The following is an 18,486-nucleotide window of genomic DNA, read 5'->3' as shown; positions in this document are numbered from 1 at the left end:
GTAGGGAAAAGATGAACCAGGCTGGACTAAGCAGTCAGAAAGTAGTGGAGTGGGAGACGCCCTCCGAGCCCCTGGGCTTCATGGGAGAAGAAATACCAGGAACTTAAGCTGGAGATTCAAAATGCAAATATATTCATTCTGACATTAAGTCAATGTTTAAAACATGCTCAGCTAGAGAGACCGCTCTGTGTTCCGTCCCCGGCAGTTTCAGCCTAATTGCCCTTTTGCAGGTTCTTTATTCCATTACAAGGTTTCCCTGGGGCTTAGTCAAAAGGGACCTGGAGCCAGCTCTGCAGCAGGGAGGCAGCTTCCTGAGCTGGGGGATTGTCCGCTCCCCCGTAAGTGCTGGGCACATATTTACACAGGGTTTTGGACGTCGTTTTGTGAGCTGTTAAAACAAACCAACAGAGCAGGTCGCCAGTCTGTCTCCTCAGCTGAGATCCTGCCCTGGGGTGTCATTCTCTCCTGGGCATCATCTTTTTTCCTGTCCAAGCCAATCACAACTTATCATGGTCCCGGGGACTCACTTGACTGGGGTCAGCCTTCAGAGCCGCCAGGGTCCAGAGCGAGAGGTAGGGACGGGTCCAGAAAGGCAAATCGGGACAGCTTCCAGTTCAGCTGGTGCCCTTGGCTGAGTAACTGAGTTTCCTGGGTTATTGTACCTTAAACCAACTTCCAGTGGTTGCAAACGCCAACTGAGGGTCTTCATAGATCAAGCTGGGGGCACGTTTAACAGAACCAGAGGCTCTTCCCACTACCCACCCGGCATGCGACCCCCACTACCCGCCCGGCTCAGCAAGGTGGGTCTGCTCCAGAACTCCTAAGGTAATAAGTGGAACCACCCACAAGACATGATTAAGCCTCCGTCAGCAAATGACTTGCTTTCTAAGGAAGAAACCTGTAGATCTGATGAAAGGCAGCTCACACGAGGGGGTGGGGATACGGTGAAGGCCACAGGCAGAGGAGCCAGATTCCATTCAGCACAAATGGTGGACTAGGGCTGGAGAGGCGCAGGGAGGTAGAAACAGGCAGAATGGGGGAGCAAGTCGTCAGGGCAACTCCTCATACCTCACCATTTTTCAGGAAGCCCGACGCTGACGACATCTCTGAGTCATTAGGGACAAGGATGTCCTAAGTGTGACATGGTGACAGCAAATACCACAGTGTGCTTCAGGTGTGGCAGCTCACTGCCCTCACGGTGTCTGGGCACCGTTAAATCCATGTCTCTACAGACCTGAGTGATGCTGGGAGGCTACTACTTGTCCTAGGTGGTGGCCACTAAGTGGCAGGAAGACACACCCCCCCTTTCTGACCCCCCACTACACGCAACCACACACCAGATGAGCAGAACCGTCCCCGAGGGGCAGGCATGCCCATCTGTTTGGTCCTGATCACCTAGGTCCATGTTGACTTTTTTCATGTGACTTTTGTTACCACTTGGGCTGTTGGCCTGGCACTGAGAAGCCTGACGTTGCCTGGACTTTCCTTGTCTCCCCAAAGACAGCCAACAGCCTCCCCCATGCACACAGCCTGTTCCCAAGAGAAAAGCTAAAGTGATTCAGCTTTAGCCAGTGCTTTCGGGAGATGAGGCTTTCTGGTGCACGCAGTTGGTCTCAAACGAGGAGCAGAGGGAAGGAGCACTGGGGAGGGAAGTTCTGTCACTCACCATGGTGCCCGTGTACTCTTCCAGCTTAGCCTCGGAAACAGCCTTGTGGTGGTGCAGGAAGAGGTCTCGGAGGAAGTTCTGTGACACCAGAGAAAAGTGACACTGTATGTCATAAGTAAATAAGCTGCAAAGCTCTGTAGAGGCCTTATTGACTGTTTGAAGAAGGAGGTAGGATGTTTTTGACAAGCAATAAGTCCAATGGAGGGCTGTCACTGTTAGAAGGGAGCTCAGGGAACCCAGAGAATAGCTCCAGGCATGGAAAAAAGCAAAAGTGCTCAAGTGCACCTCTTTGCTAAAGAGAGCGTCGCAGCCCGCACCTGCTGAGTCTTCTAAACAGGCATGCTTTTTTTTTGTTTTTTTTTAAGTAATCTATTCAAATCCATGTTTCTTAGAATCACGGAAATCAAACTCATGATGCACACATATCAAATCGCCAAGGACAAAGACCCCTCCCCCTGCGGCTGTTCCCAGGGACACTTACGTGAAGCTCGGCCGCTGATATGAAGCCACTGCTGTCGGCATCGTATTTGCGCCAAATCTGAAACACACAAAAGCTTTTAAGCGATTTGTCCTCAAAAGCTGAGGGATGGACTTGTGCTGGTGTCCCCCATGGTTCAGCATCTGAAAACTGTCCCAACTGGTGCAAGTAAGGCTTTTACAGGGAATTTCAGGCTTTCTTTGGTGACAGTAATTGGGAAGAACTCAGCCAGAGTGGGGCACTGTGTCCACTTGAAGCCACTTGTAAGGGTCGCATGCTCCCCGGGAAGGCTCCGAATGAAACAATAGGATGAGATGCATTTCAACGCTGTGATATGGCAAGGAAGAAAGCCTCGCTGTGCTGTGCAGGACGCTACAGAAACAACTCTGGACCCCCGAGAGACCCACACGACAGCGCAGCGCCGGCCCAGAGAGGTAGCGCAGGGCTGAAGCCAGCCTGCCCGAGCTGCAGCTCCGTCAGACAACCATCCTCGTGGTGGACACGTGACAGCCTGGCACCCACACAAGTGGGAAATGAGATGGAGTCACCTGCTCAAAGCTGAAACGCCAAACGTCAACACCTCCCAGTGAAAGGGTGGGCTCACACACACTGCTGGGACACCGTGACCTCGCCTGCAAGGCCGTGGCTCCTCCGGGTGGAGGGGGAGGCTACCTCCGGTGACTCCCAGGGGCAAGCCATCCCTCCCACTGGTTTGCGGCCACAGCTGCGTCCTGAGGTAGGAGACAGAGCTGGAGATCTGATCAAAGCCACGAGCCGCCTGCTCTGATGAAAGCCGCTCCTTGAACCCCTCTGCCTCCCGCGGACAAGGCCCTGGCTCCCACACAGAACCAAGGCAGCCCAGAGCCGTTGTTTAGGGAACAGGATCTCCTTCACCCTAAATGGGTGGTCTGTGGTTCCCCCGGCAGGGACCTCCATCCTCCACACAATCAGCACCCAACCTCAGACCCTGCCAACAGAGTGAGTGGGGGCCGTGACACCAGGCGGACATTTAGTGAGAACTGCTCAGAAAGCCACTTCTTCTAGTCCCTGTCATTTGTGTCTGAATCAGCCAGACTTATGAAATCAATGAGGTGAGTGTGATTTACATCATGTTTTTGGATGAATATACCCAAACTATGAGAATCTCCCATAACTCCACCAACCATTTTTACAGACTCTCTAAGTGTTTTTCTCCACACATTTTCCAGCTCCATGAAGGCGTGGTCTTACTACAGCTGGGCCATGGGGGCCAGAGAGCTTTCTGTGAATCTCAGCAAGCCTCTCTCTAAAGGAAGCAGGCCAAGCCAAGAGAGATCCAGACAAACAAAAACAGTTTATTACCAACAAACCCTGGAACAAGGAGAGACACAAAGAAGGAAGTCTAAGCAATGGGATAATGTAGGCAAACTGAAAAGGATCTCGGCTGCATAAAATCCATGGCATAGAGAAAATTAGGCAGAAATAATGCCCTGTGCAGAAAAGGCACTTGAGCTAGTGAGTGTGTGTTAAGCTAGGGCTAAGGGCCTGTGGTTCAGGGGAACAGTGGACACTGGGGTTTCCTAAAATACATAGGATATAATGGGCTGCAATCAATTTAATTAAAAAGTAACTCAAGGGCCGGGGACATAGCTCAGTTGGTAGAGTGCTTGCCTCACCTGCACAGGGCCCTGAACGTTCTTCCTTATAGAACAAATTGACCAAGTAGAGGGAAGGAAAAACAGAATAGACATATTCTTAAAAAGATAAGAAAGCTCCTTAGTTCTGATTCCTTTTCCCATTTCTCAAGGTTATTCTGAAAAAGTTCTAACACTTTTTTTCTGATTTTAGAAATAAATGATGTTCATCATTCAAAATTAAAGATATACAAAAAAACCCCAAAACTATACTATCCAGAAATCCCTACCCCAGAGATGATTATTTAGTGTTCCTTTCCATTCTGTTTCTATTACATATAAAACAAAACCGAATTGCTGGTCACATTATCTACACACTTGATTGATTTATAAATTTTATTTAAAACTTCCCATGAGCATTTTTAAACAGAATTAAAATCATTTTGAAAATGTCTTAAAAGTAACTTGTAAATAATTTTATACAGAACTGGGAAACACAAAGACTATGAAAATGTCCTGAAATCCTACAATTCACAAACAACCATAATTCATCTTACGAGTATTTATCTATGCAGGTGTTAGGGAAAACAGTGTTGTTTTTTTTTTAAACAAATTAAGATCATACTCTATTTACAAGTCTGTTTCTTAACATTACATTGCACATACGGCATGTTATCAAATATTCTTGGAAACATGACCCTTAGCAATTCAATGACGCATGCTGCCCAGCAGTGGGACTTTCCCTAAGAAGATGTAGCCTCTAGAAGGACCCCTGGCCAGTACTCAGAAGCACTGTGGAAGGGAGGAATCATAGGCCATGTCATCATTTCCTTTATTCTTCCTTCATTCAGAGTTGGTTATGTTATTTTTTTCTCCCAATTCTGGGGACTGAACCCACAGCCTTATGCATGCCAGGCAAGTGCTCTACCACTGAGCCACAGCCTCAACCCTTCATTTTAACTCTTAAGTAACAGCACAGCATTTAATGGACAACGTTCTAAAGAAAATTTTTTTCTACATTTTTGATTATATCCATAAAATACATACCTGGAGAAGTAGAATTATAAAGTCAAGATGTAAATGTTTTTAAGTAATTCTGAATCATGAAGTTTTAGTTTCCTGATTGAATTTTTGCAAAATTACTTTCCATAAAACTCTTCCACAATACACACCTGCCACAGAGCATCAGTGAACAATCTCAGGGTTTGGGTTTTTTGTTTTAGTGGTACTGCATATTTTTATAGATCTTCTTAAAATCTTGACCACTTTGATTGTGAAAAATTAAGTTATTTTATTTACATTCTTTGGGTTATTGGATATATTTATGGTCCACTCAGATTTCTTCTGTGAACAGCCTATGTATGTGCTTGCTCAATTTTACATAAAGGTAAAAAATAGTGCCCGCTCTGTCCTCTGTGCACAACTGTCCCTCAGGACAGGCAGGAGAGGGGGCAGCCACAACCTCCCTCCCCATGTCAGGCCACTCACCTGCATAAACTCCACGCTACTGTCCAGGGGGGTTTCCAGGCGAAAGAACAGAAGAAACTTTTCATCCTCAGACAAGAACATTCTGGCAAGCTAAGGGGACAGAGGAGCAGCAATCAGGGACACTCCCCGGGTCCATCAGGGAGTGCTTGTAGACACAGGCCACAGGGCAGAAGGGCTCGGCTCTCCCAGAATGGAGTTCCCTGCCCTTGATAACCCTGCGTGGATTATTGGTTCTTTCAATAATTATCATACTCCTACTACGTGTGAAACCTGTGGATAACTGTTTCCCAGGAGCTAAAAATACAAAATAATTATAATAATAATAAACTTTTTCAGCATTCAGTATGTTCCAGTTACTATTCTAAGAACCTCCCCTATTAAATTATCAATGATAGAAAATAGGAATAGTGAATAGCAAATAATGCTTACCTGGGCTTACAGGTACTGTTCTACGTGCTCATTTAATCCAAACCACCTCCTTTGAGATACACATACACCACTGCTATTTCTTTCTAATTATAGAAACTAGGCCACATGGAGATAAAGAATTCGTCAAGGGCCGGGGATATAGCTCAATTGGTAGAGTGCCTGCCTTGCATGCACAAGGTCCTGGGTTCGATCCCCAGCACACACACACACAAAAATCATCAAAGTCATGCAGTAAGTGGGGAGTGGAGTCTTCAAGTCAGGAATTCAAGCCCCCCCACCCCCGCCCGCAACCATGAAGCTTTGCTGGTGGGATGCTGACCGTGCAAAGAATCTCAGTGCCATGTGCAGAGCAGGGATGACTGCTGGATGGGGGATTCTTGAGTACCGATTGTGGTCTGTGCTCTTTCACATCATTAGAGTTTATATGATGCTACAAGAGTTGGCTGAAGTGTGATAAATCCAACCAACAAGTTTCCTATGTAAGCAATTGATGTACCTCACTCTTCATTTATTCCAAACAAAGGTGACCTCTTGTTCCCCAATAGGATCATGATTCTGCCTCACACCTAGGCGTCTGACAGGCTTCATTGCACCGAGGGGACTACTGTGTAAGCCATCTTCCTTCTGGGTCAGCCCATACATAATGATTGCTTTTCGTGACTGATAGTTGTCTCAGCATCTGGCACAACGCCACAGAGCAAGTCCAGCACACCTGAGGTGGGTGGGCTCTAGGCCAGACTGGTTCACACGCTCGTTTGGATTCGAGTCAGCTCAAGGGTACATCATTTGAACAACTGTTATCACATCCTGGGTGCTGGGTGCCTACCGCATGGCCAGCACGGGTAAGGTGCTTTTCATTTATTATCTCATTAAACTCTCACATCAACCCTTCAGAAAGAATAAATACCCCCTTTTTTGCTGTGACAGGCTAGAGTAGCACCAAATTTCTCCTTATTACTTACCAATTGTTTGATCTTGGACAATTTAATTGACATATCTATGGCCAATTTTCTCATTTATAAAATGGGAACAAGAATATTGTCATCTGATGCTTATGTGAAAATTAAAAATAAAATGAGCCCATATTCATGAACTGCTGTAGCAAAGTACCTGGTGTTTATTCAGCCGTCATAAGTGGTAACTGCAGTGTCAGCACTTATCACATGGTAATGGGGTTCAGCCTCAGAGACATGGAATGACCTGCCCACAGTTACATATTCCCCCACGATGACTCTGTGTTCCACCCTCCAACCCACATGGTCAGCTGGGACTAGGAATGGCTCTTCAGGACCAAGCAGTGCTTTTCACATAGGGAGGGCTCAGGTGAAGAAACCCAATTAGACATAGTTCACTCACGCCAGGCCTTTACAACCCCTCTCTACCTCCACTTTCAGCTGGAGTGGCACAGAGGTGTCCTGGGCACATCAAACACACAGAGTGTCCCCAAGCCCTGCTTCGGCTCTTGGTCATGAGCTCTTCTCCATCTTACTTTTCACTTGAACATCTAAACTGTGTCAGCATGACTGATTTTATGTCACGACCACCTGCAATTGGAGTAAATGAAACAGTCACTGGTAGCAAGGAGAATACGGGGGAAATAGAGACCTTGCTGCCAGAGACTTGCAGACCCACGAGGCCTTAAGGAACCTTGGGAAGGACCCAGACCTACACTACCAACTTCCCTATAAACAGCCACCACGGTCACACTCACGGGCAGGACTCTAACCACATGGCAGCCTGTTGCTCAGGAGGGTCCACCTGGTACTAGTGACAGAATAGCCACTTCTGAGCTATTTACCATGCTTCACATCCATGGGGACGACGTCAACAACCCCCACTGTGTGCTGGGTCTGCTCCAGGGCTGAGAGCACATCAAGAACCTGCCGTCACGACACTAGTTCTGTGCATGGAGCTTCGTGTTGCATTTACTTCTGACATACTGATACTTTTATGTCAATTCTGATGTGAATTGTAGGTTACACATGAAACTTGCCTTTGAGTAAGAAACAATGTTGGAAACAGCAACAGTCATAAATCTAGGGTTTAGCTTATTGATTTTCTGAAAAGGCAGCCACCGTTCACTTTTCATAAAGAGACATTATCCTGCTCTAGTAACATAATTCCCTAAGGAAATTTCCCTTGTTTTTTTTTTTTTTCGATGATATTGACTGTCCAAATCAATATGGAATGGTGGCCCCATAAGATCTTGCTGGAACTGAAACCGTGACCTCACAGCTGTGATGACTTCACAGCAACATGCATGAGCCACATGTGTGATGCTGGTGTGAACTTACAATACTGTCGATCATGTAAAGACACAGCACATACAGTTACATACTGTGCACAGAACCAATAAGAACAATAATCAACTGTGTCCCCGATTGTATGCTTATTATAATATATTTTTTATCATTGTTTTATAGTTCTATTTTCATATAAAATAGTATTTACTGTATTGCAGTCAGCCATGTTATATTAGCAATCTGCTACATGTTTTGTTTACTGAGAGTCTCTTGATAGTACCAAGAAGCCAGATGGAATGATTGACTTATAATGCCTGGTTTGTGTGTGTGGAGGGGGAAGCCTTACAAAGCATTTCTCAGAACATATGCTGTCAGTAAAGAAAGCTATTTTCTGTTCTGTTTTGTTTTAATGATCATCAGAGACAGATCTTTCCAACCTCCACTGGCATAGATGCTGAAGTTTTAAACTTTATTCATTCATTTATTGTCAGTAAGTTTTTTCCTTATACAAGTTCAATTTGAAGGAGACACTGTGAAAAGACAATGTTGGGTCGAGTAACCAAAAGACATCCACCACCTCAATTCCCTGATGATAAGACAGGTATATTGATCAACCCCAATAAGACCAAGAAAGCCCTGCACACCCTCCATTACTAGGCAACTGAGCAGATGAAAAAGGAGAGGCGATTGCCCTGCAGAAGGCTCGTATTTCCCAGTCGAACGGATGTCAGATTCCCGTTGTCTTTCACGGGAAATCACAGCCCAAGAAGGACAAGTCAAGAAAGGCACAATTCATAAAGGCACAGTGGCGACAGGTACCTCTTTCATCTGAACGCGGGTAGGGGCCTCACGCGTGGTCACCAAACGCTGTTTCAGCCTGCGCGTGTCTTCCTCCAAGACGGCCTCCTGCAATGGCCACACACACCCACGTTAGTGCAAGAGCAAGCACGGAGGGCACAGCCTGGCCCCTGTGCCACTGAGGAGCAGATTCCCCAGCCTTTTAGAAAGACTCTCTCGTTGTGGGGCACAGCGCAGTGCGGGGGACTTCAGCAACCCAGCACCTACCACCGTCTGACCAGGTGAAGTTTACAGTCACTGAGTCACTGAACTACAGAGGAAAGAAGCTGAGAAGCTAAAGTGCTGAAAGAGTGAACTGGACTATCATTACAAACTCAGCTGTGAGAAACGATGGCACTGTAATTAACATGTAAGTGTTTTTCCCAAGAACTCGGAGGCTTTCCATTTTTAACTGAACAGTTCAGTTTGGGGAGCGCCTTGGCTGCTGCAGGGCATTCTCTTGATCTCCCCCTTGTGCCCGCTGAGAAAAGCATCTTTATAACAGGGAAATAAGACTAAACCAAAGGAAATGATTCTTGGCTCACCAAAGAGGTTATCTCTTATCCACAGCCTTCCCTACAGAAGCAGTTACCTTCTTCGGTGGATTCTGGGGGTGCTGCAGGGAACATGGCAACACAACTCACTATGAAGAGTGAACTCTGATGTCAAACGGAGGGCACAGAGCGACTCCGACATCGCCCAATTCAAAGATTCCATCCTCACTGCAACTTGTACTTAATAATGTCTTAATTCTTAATATGCTCACTCTAGTCCTGGTCCCAAAGTCTCCAGCTGTGAGTGACAGGACTGGGAAGAGGTGATGTTCACGGACTACCATCCCCGCTGGTGTTGGGGACCAGGGGACTCGGAGCTGCGGGAGACTCTGGATGTGTCATCTATGCACATGTGTGCAGGAAAGTGCGCTGGTGGCCTTGAACCTGCCCAGGCCTTCCTCTGCTGCTCTCAGAATACAGTAGAAAGCGCAGGGAGAGCCGGTGCTGAGATGAAGCACTCACTGGAACACCCCGAGCCCCGGGGCTCCCTTCCTGCGCCTCCCAGCACGGGCGTCCTGCAGCACCGGCCCAGCACCATCAGGTGAACCCAGGACAGCCGCTTTCTACTGAGCAGCTACCCCATGGCAAGCACAGTGCCAGCCCCTGGTGGTGAGCAAAACAGCCCGGGGCTGCCCTGGGGCACAGGCTGTGGAAGATTCTTTGTCCCACCTCCCTTTCCACTGGGACCTCCCCCTGAGGGACTTCCACAATGGGAGGCCATGGGGAGGAAGGGTGGCAGAGAAGGACAGAGCCAGCCTCTTCCTCCGCAGGTGGCATCTCCGGTCCAGAGGACCACCTCTGCCTTCCAGACCTGAGACATGGAAGGAGACCCCTTTCAGCACCTGTGGCTGCCCTCAGGCACAGGCTTCCTTCTGACCAGCCTCCATGCAAGAGAGTCCAGGAGAAAAAGCCTCAGGCTCTCCTCGGGTCTGAGACTCCGCCCTTTCATGGTACTGATGAAAGAGGCCCAAAGGATGACTCTCCCCAACAGGCGGACAGAACCCCACAGGGACCAGCACTCCCACCCCCCGGCCCAGGGCCCTCTGCCCCACACGTTGCTCCTGCCCCTTGGGAGGCAGCAGCATCCACAGGGAGCCCGGCAAGAAGTGGTTTATCAACAGGAAACGGTTCAAACAAAAGGTGAGAACTTGACTCACTTTGGGAATTTTTCAGGATGGGTTTCAGCAATTAGCTAAATAACAGGATGTTTTAAATATCATAAGACCCTGGAATTTGAAGTCTAGTTCTTGAAAAGCCAGGTGGCACCATGCTCAGCAGAAGTGACTCTGTTAAGGTCTGTAAACAAGTCAGGATGGCGCCTGGCAAAATGCCAGAGGGAGTGGTTTGTGAAGTAACCCCAGCGAGTCATTAAGTGTGGAGATTCCTTATTGGTTGACTGCTGTATATAGTTTATGTTAATTAGATAAGCTGTGTGGAATGTATAAATACCCCTCCTGTCCTATAATAAACGGCTCCCACTCCTGCTGTATCAATCTACACAAGTTGTTCGTCACCCCGCCCCCCCCCCCCCCCCCCCGTTATTTTGCTGCAGCCGGACTGCGGCATGACTCTGTGAAGCCCAGAGGGTCATTGCAGGACTGTGGCCCCCAACACGGTGTGCTGTCTCTCCCTTCGCAGGAGGTGGGTGCACAGCAAATGCTTGGTGGTGGTTTATCACCGTGAGGAGAGAAAAAGGCTCTCAGCTGAGGTGAGCTGAGCCACTGGATTCCTGATATCATTTTAATTTTTGCACTCTTAAGGCTGACATGAGCGCCAGGTAGATTTATGCCAAACTACAGTGTGTCTCCCCATCTGACCACTCAGGAACTTCGTCAGCATGTATAAAGTGAAACTGCACCTTTTTTTTTTTTTTCCTTTGTCACCTTTTGCTGGAGGGGATTAGAATACTGTAAATGACTGAGGCTTCTGAAGTTCCCAGCAGGGGTTAGACAGTGAGACGCACTTGCTCAGAACACATTGCGGTGAAGGGGAGTTTCTTTGTACAAAGGTAGAACTTTTGTTAACCAGAACTCAAGATGGCGTCTACAGGCAAAGCTATTTTTAATTAAGAAAAAAAGGTAAACCCAAAGCACTCGCATTTGTGACAGAGATAATGCATTCATCAAATGGATTGTGTTCCATCATACCAGGGCCATCTGCTAGATTAATGGCTTTGGTTTTGTATTTAGAAACCCCCAAATGATTAAAATCAGAGGTCTTGGACAGATTGACTTTCTAAGTACATCAACCAAATGTGTTTGCTGGATGATCATGAACAGGGACCTAGTTTTTAGAAAGGAACACTTTCTTAAGTGAACACACACCAAACAAAACATACAGAGGGGAAAAAAGACATTACAACATCTCGGGTGAGGAAGGGGAAACACCACCGGGATCAGTCATCTCAGCCCAAGGGAGTGTGGTGGCCCTGAGGTGACTCACTGTGGTCACCACCTCCCTGGAGTAGGGTGGTGGCAGGTGGGACTTCAGGATCTTCTGGCTTGGCTTGGAACTTGCTCTCACAAACGGGAGTCCCAGGGACAGATTATTTATTTTGGATATTAAAAGCATTTTAGTGGTTTAGAGAGTAAATGCCAATCATCTTGTGTGGTGGTTCTAAAGCAAAGAGGATCCAGAATGAAGACTGGGAAAACAAAGGACCCAGAAGAGACTAGGTCGCCCTAAGAACATGAGGACAGCGGGCACTTCCCCAGCTAAAAAGCTCTTCTCACTTGTGTGTCTCACCGTGAGACAGGCAGGTCCAAACATGGTTATTCCCACTTTATGGACAAAAAACTGAGGCCCAGGGAGCTTAAAGGGCATACTGATGTCACGTCACACGGCTGTGGTTGCAGAGCAAGGATGCCCAGACAGGATTCCTGTGTCCACGACAGTCATCACCCCACCCAGGGCTTCTCTGAAGTGCACCTCTGCCCTGTGGCAGGGGAACAGGTCTCCTGCGATCGCAAGATCTCCTGTCGACCAGGTTTCCCCATGTGATGTCGCTCAGAGCCTCGGCTAGCCCGTCCCGTCCCGGCACCACCACTGTGTGTTTGAGTGTGTGATGTTGTTTTCTGTTAGGGATCAACTGGATCAGATTATAAAACACCTAGAGGCCGGGGGCTGTAGCTCAGTGGTAGAGCACTTGCCTAGCATGTGGAGACCCTGGGTTCAATTCTGGCATCGGCATCATGTAAAAAATAAATGAATAAAATAAAGCTATATAAACAGTTACCTCATTAAAAAATAGATAATTTCCTAGAAGGCTGGAAGAGCATTATTTGGGGCGTGTCTGTGAGGGCGTCACCCCGGAGGTCAGCATGCTGAGTGGGGAAGACCTGCCCTTCGTGTGAAGGGGCACTGTCCAAACGGCTGGAGTCAGAGAGCAAAGAGAAAACAATCTGCTGTCCCTGCGCAAAGTCCAGGACATGCTCCTCTCCTGCCCTGGACATCAGAAATGCAGGCTCTCTGGACCCTGGATCCAGGACTCACACCTGCAGCCCCTCCACTGGGTTCTTCCACTCCGGCCTCCAGCTGAGAGTTGCAGCATTGGCCTCCCTGACCTTGAGGCTTCTGGACTTGACCTGAGCTGGGCTACCAGCACCCCAGGTCTCCAGCCTGCAGAAGGCCCGTTGTGAGACTCCTCAGCCACCACAGTCACAGGAGCCGAGTTCTGGTCTATCACCTCTCAAGGTCTCCCTGCATATCCTACTGGTTCCGTCTTTCTACAGAGCCCTGGCTTAACACAGTGTGCAGACCCACGAAGGCAGCGCACCAGGGAAATCGCTCAGCAGGGTGGGGAACACTTTTAATTTCAGCTTGACCTTTTAGGTGAAGCACTCTGCTGGGACCGCCATCTCCGGACCTCTGGATCATAATATCTGTTGATCCATACATTATTCTTTATGGTGGGCTGGGCACTCCCAAGGGAAGTGAACTCACAGAGGCCACATTGGTGAACCATTAGATTTCAAAGCAAATAAACGTGGAGCCAAAGAAGCAGTGACCAGGTTCTACCAATGGGCCAGCTTTGGCTTGAGAGCACTGAGCCTTATCCTGTCCTTTCAGATCTCCGACCCAAAGCCTCCCTCAGGGCTAATGCCAGGAGCCAGCGTTTGCTGCACTGTGATTCCCCCTCAGTCCTGTCTAGACCCTGGGGCCCAGCAGGACCCTCGCAATCTAAGCTTCTAAGAGGTGAACACAAGGGAGGTGTGCGCAGGAAGCTGAGCCCAGCAAGGGACTGGCTGGAGGTCCCCATTCAGAAGACACATCTGCAAAGAAAAAAGAGCAGCTGCTGGCAGCAGGAGGTTCCTCCCTGGCCTCAGAGACCAGGCAGCAGCTTTCTGGGGAGTCCTTTATCCTTCTTGTGAGGTCTCGGGGGGGGGGGGGGGGGGGGGGGGGGGGGGGGGGGGGGGAGCTCCAGCTATTGGGACCTCTGAAGATCCACCAGCCACACCTGCTTCTCAGAGCACAGGCTGCCTGGCCTTGGAGGCCTCTCTGCGGTCTGGTCTCTGTGCTCACTAAGGGAAGAGCACAGCAGGACTGTCCCTCTCTACTGAGCTTACTCCTCGCGCATCAGGGACAAGCCCAGAACTAGAAAAATGTTCTCCAGTCGCTTTGTCGAGGTAGCATGGGGTGTCCAGTGAAGGTCCTGCACCGCGCCCCCACCAGGCACTGTCTCAGCATTTTGAAAGGGCGCCAGTGGCAAACGATGCCATTCCTAGTTAATAAACAAGTCATCGACGCCACCTCTCTAGCCCAGGGCTGAGGAGCAGTGTTGGGATCGCTGTCCCAGCTCAGTGGGATTCGCCTGATCATTGCAGAATCCCCTGCCCATAAGCTATCACCATTCCTGCAGGGACAGAGGGTAAGAGGAAATGCAAATGACGTAGTGTGATTTTACCACTCAAGATCCTTTGCAGGCACTAAATATACTGAAACACGTAGGGGTTCACGTCTTAACAGGTGCCTGAGACCTTAAAATTTCTTTTTTTTTTTTTTTGAGAATTTTTTAATATTTATTTTTTTTTAGTTTTCGGCAGACACAACATCTTTTTTTTTTGTTGTTGTTGTTTTGTTTTTGTATGTGGTGCTGAGGATTGAACCCGGGCTGCACGCATGTCAGGCGAGCGCGCTATGGCTTGAGCCACATCCCCAGCCCTTTAAAATTTCTTTACTAGACACAGAGATGCCTGCACTGAGCATAGCTACACAGGACAACAGTGTCTCATTTGTGACTTGTTTCCTCAAGGTTCAGGATTGCTCCTGCACAAGAGAAAACAAGCCAGATCTGAGGAGGGGCTGGAGATGAAGCAGACAAGCCGCAGAGATGATGTTCCCCTTCTCTCTCTCTAATGGCAACAGTTCCCCCTAGGTTAGCTGAGTCCTCAGAAGGAGAGTCTTCAGCTAGAGCACATCTCGTGTGTGAGTAGCCACCCCTCCATCACCGAAAGTAAGACATGTCCAGTTTCAACGCTGACTATGACGTTTCTCCTTTCCTATAAATCACTAAAGCAAAGAGCCTGCTGAAACCTGTGGAGTTGCAGCCTCTGGAGATTGAGATTTTTAGGCATTGACCACACTATTTTGAAGTTTAGGAGTTGAACACTGAAGACGTTAACAGCTTTACATGCAGCTTTGGGTTTTCCACAAATACGCCTGCTGGCACATGGCCTCTGGTTCCTGGACCACCCTGACCCTTAGCATTCACAGGCCAAAGTGGGAGCCCTGCAGTAAGGCTGAGGGGGCTTCCCACAGCTGCTGACACATGAAACTGGGCAGCAAAATTGAAACTGAGTGAGGCTGGTGCAATCACAGTCAAGAAGGGTAAAGAACAGTGTGTGCTAAAGGTCTCACCAGAGCAAAGAAGGGGCTCAGATTCCTGCCACCTGCCACCCCTTTCACCCCCTAGGCACACAGAGTGGGGGTGGGGGAGACAAAGGGTGATATGGAGAGAGAGCCATCGGAGACCAAAGCAGAAGACTGGGGTGAGATAAGAAAGAAGGACCAAAAAAGAAGAGATGAGATAGAGAGGAAAGAGGAGGAATGGAGAAATGAAAGACAAGGGCAGGAGGGACCAAGAGAGACCTTTGAGAAACAGAGCGGCTGGAGAAAGAAAGAGGAAACAGACACAGAGAGCCAGGGAAACAGGTGACAGACGAGAGTCAGAGGGGTCAACGAGGAAGGCAAGAGACACTGGGAGATGAGAGCCAGGAAACTGGTGGGAGAGACAGACATACAAAGAGGAACAGAATGGGAGGCAGACAATATGGAGGCCAGGTCAGCTGGTGGAGGGAGAAGGCAGCCTCCTCTTTTCTGACCTGTCTCAGCCCCCACACCCACCAGCTCCTCCTCAGTGGGGCAAAGCTCCCGGATCCCTGCTCTGGGTTCAGACAGGAGAATGAGATGCACTCCAGTGTTCCCGGAGTCAGGTGAGCTCTCTCTGTACCTCACTTCTGTGCAGCTGCCCTGATGCTTCTCCTCCCGGCACGCATTCCCTAAGGGAGCCCTCTCCTGACCAGACCCACCCAGACCAGCCCCAGCTCTGCGCCTCTGTGAGAGCTCACCTCTGTTTTGGGCAGGAATCTCCAAGAGCCAGTCTGCATCTCTCAAGGTCAGATTTACCATCCGAGACCTGAATGCCACATAAATGGGACTACGTCTCTGTCTGGCTTCTCTCTAGTCTGTCATTCCCTCTTCTAATAAAATGAATAATGGAGAACGATTTTAGATGATTTGCCATTTGCTATCAAAGGAGTGCCATGTGCACTAAACACCCAGAACGATGAAGCTCTTAACGTCTTTTCCACCTTTGATCCTGTGAACAAAGCAAGCCACCCTATCTCCAGCTTTAAATCCATTAGCTGAGGTATAAACAAGGAAACGCGTAAAACAGAGTTGACGACAGTTAGGGCCTCTGAGCGCATGACAGATGTTACAATCAGTCAGTGACCAGCATGTTGAAAGTTAGAGTCGCATCTTTCATAAAACCTGCCTAAATCCCCTTGTGTTGCTAGGAGAGGGAGAAAAATTACATGCATGCAAGGAAGAAAAGAGGTCAGATGGGATTAATGGGTACAAATCAGCACAAGACTTGGATGCTTGTATTTCACTAAGAGACACATAGATGGATGCTCAGGGCCGGAAGTACTTACATCTGTGCCCAATTTCCTCAACATATGGTGAAAGAAAGCATCGAGCTCCTTCTCTTCTATGTAGCCTTTTTCTAAATGTAAGGAGATAAGCATAAATAATAGTCATATAGAAAAACATATGGCATTTAGGATTTATCTAAATCTGCTTTTAATCTCACGATGTGTAAAATCCCCATAGACATATTTTTTTTTTGTCATCCCAATAATTAAGTACCAATATGGACCTCCAGAAGACACAGATGTGGACAGAGAATACATGCTGCTGAGTAAATGCTTTATGCTAAGGTTTACATTAGGATTTGAAGGACAAAAGCTCTTAAATACATGAATTTTAATGAATAAACACGAGTTTTAGAATAAAATCCAATTATTTTGAAAGCTTGGAAATAGTTAACAGAGGTAAATATAGAATCCTAGTTTGCAGGTTTAAACACACATTGTAGGTGTTTTATGTTTCTTTAATTATTAGTAAAACCGAAGTGATCGGTCCTCAAGAAAGTTTTTTGCTTTTGTTTTTTGGTAGAGATGTAGTACATTTGAAGGTCGATAAATCCCTCCTCTGTTGGAGAGAGTGCGTGCGCGGAGCGGAAGAGGTAGGTGTACCACCAGGACCGCACAGAGAGGGCTGGCTTCTGGGGGTTGCGCCTCAGCGCGCCATCCCGGGCTACTTGTAAAGACGCACCAACGGCGAACCCTGACTCGCCCAGGCTGGGAAGCGGGCAGATCCCTCCCGCCACCCGGTTTCACGAGGTTTCCGAGTGTGTAGCACGGGCACGCGGGTCCACGCCGCAGGTGGAGGCTTTTCCTGCGCCGAGACCCGGTCCCGGCTGGGGCTTGCACTCACCATCCGCGTCGAAGCGCTGCCAGACCTGCCAGAAGCCCGCGGCGTCCCAGCGCCCCGGGGCCGGTTCGCGGGCGCTGTCCATGGTGGTGAGCGCGCGGCCGGGCACCTGCACCGCACGCCTGGGGAGGACTCCCGCACGTCTGCGCTGAGCCTTCGCTGCCGCTGGTGCTCTGCTAGGGCACCTGCCGGGGGGCGGGCTTCAGCTGGGAGGCGCTGGTGGCGCTGGTGCCCTGGCGTCCGGGAGTCCTGGCCTGGCCCGCTGCCCCGCCCGCCCCCGCCCCGCGCGGAGCCCCGCTGTCTGCTGGGGACGCGGGGAGGAGCGCTGTCACCCGGCCACGGCTCACTGCCTTGCCCTTTAGCTTGTTCGTCAAACTCAGAAAACTCCCCCTTCCGCTTGACTCACCTTTCCAACCAGTGTCTCAAGAGGTTTTCTAGAGAGCGCTGCCCTGTCTACAGCGTGGGGGAGGTCAGTGTCCGCCCCCTCTGGACCTGAAGACTCGGACACACGCTGCGGCGGGGGAGGTGGAGAGGGCAGCGGCGGTGGCGGTACAAGAAGCCAGGGGACAGCAGTTACTGAGCCCTGACCGTGCAGCACACGCGCGCGCACACACGCACACACACACACGCACACACACACACACACTGCTGTGCTCCACGCGATATAAGGACTTGCAGGTACATGGAGATTCTGCCTGTCCCTGCGACTCAGAGGGGTGTCATTAGGATGCTGGAGGGAAGACAAACTGAGCTCTCTCTACCAGGAAGAGCCAGCGCAGCCATGTTGGCCACCCTCTTCTCGAATAAGCGTCCACTCCAGCCTTTGGCTCCTGAGAGTCACATGAAAACCAAAAGCCAAAGTCATTAGAAGGAACACAGAGATTTCCAATGACCGGGAATGTTCAGAATTTGGATGGCTTCTGGGTTATGTCTGTGATCCCAGTGACTTGGATGGCTGAAGCAGAAGCTCAGCAAGTTCAAGGCCAGCCTCAGCAACTTTTGCGACCCTGTCTCAAAATAAAAAACAAAAAGGGCTGGGGATTTGGTTCAGTGGTACAATACCCCTGGCTTCATGCCCCCCACCCCACCCCCCCAAAAAAAACCCAGATGGACTTTGAGTATATGTTGAGACCCCTTTGTTGGAGGATCTATAGAAGAAGCTTCCATATTGGTTAAGAGGGGT

General features: G+C 49.0%; 1 protein-coding gene across 1 annotated transcript in view; it reads right to left on the bottom strand.

The window, feature by feature from the left end:
• Positions 1-17,388, bottom strand: part of Scgn (secretagogin, EF-hand calcium binding protein) — a 34,189-nt gene extending 16,801 nt beyond the window's left edge. The window contains exons 1-6 of the mRNA XM_076857936.1: positions 17,307-17,388; positions 16,463-16,533; positions 8,737-8,823; positions 5,246-5,335; positions 2,148-2,204; positions 1,667-1,744 (exon numbers count right to left, since the gene is read on the bottom strand). Coding sequence (XP_076714051.1) covers positions 1,667-1,744; positions 2,148-2,204; positions 5,246-5,335; positions 8,737-8,823; positions 16,463-16,533; positions 17,307-17,388 — 465 coding nt within the window. The remainder of the gene's footprint in view (positions 1-1,666; positions 1,745-2,147; positions 2,205-5,245; positions 5,336-8,736; positions 8,824-16,462; positions 16,534-17,306) is intronic.
• Positions 17,389-18,486: the final 1,098 nt, after the last annotated feature.

The sequence above is a fragment of the Callospermophilus lateralis genome, chromosome 6, assembly GCF_048772815.1.
Source record: "Callospermophilus lateralis isolate mCalLat2 chromosome 6, mCalLat2.hap1, whole genome shotgun sequence".
NCBI classification, from domain to species: Eukaryota; Metazoa; Chordata; class Mammalia; order Rodentia; family Sciuridae; genus Callospermophilus; species Callospermophilus lateralis.
Note: the sequence above shows the minus strand (reverse complement) of the source record. Positions and strands in the feature narration are given on the sequence as shown.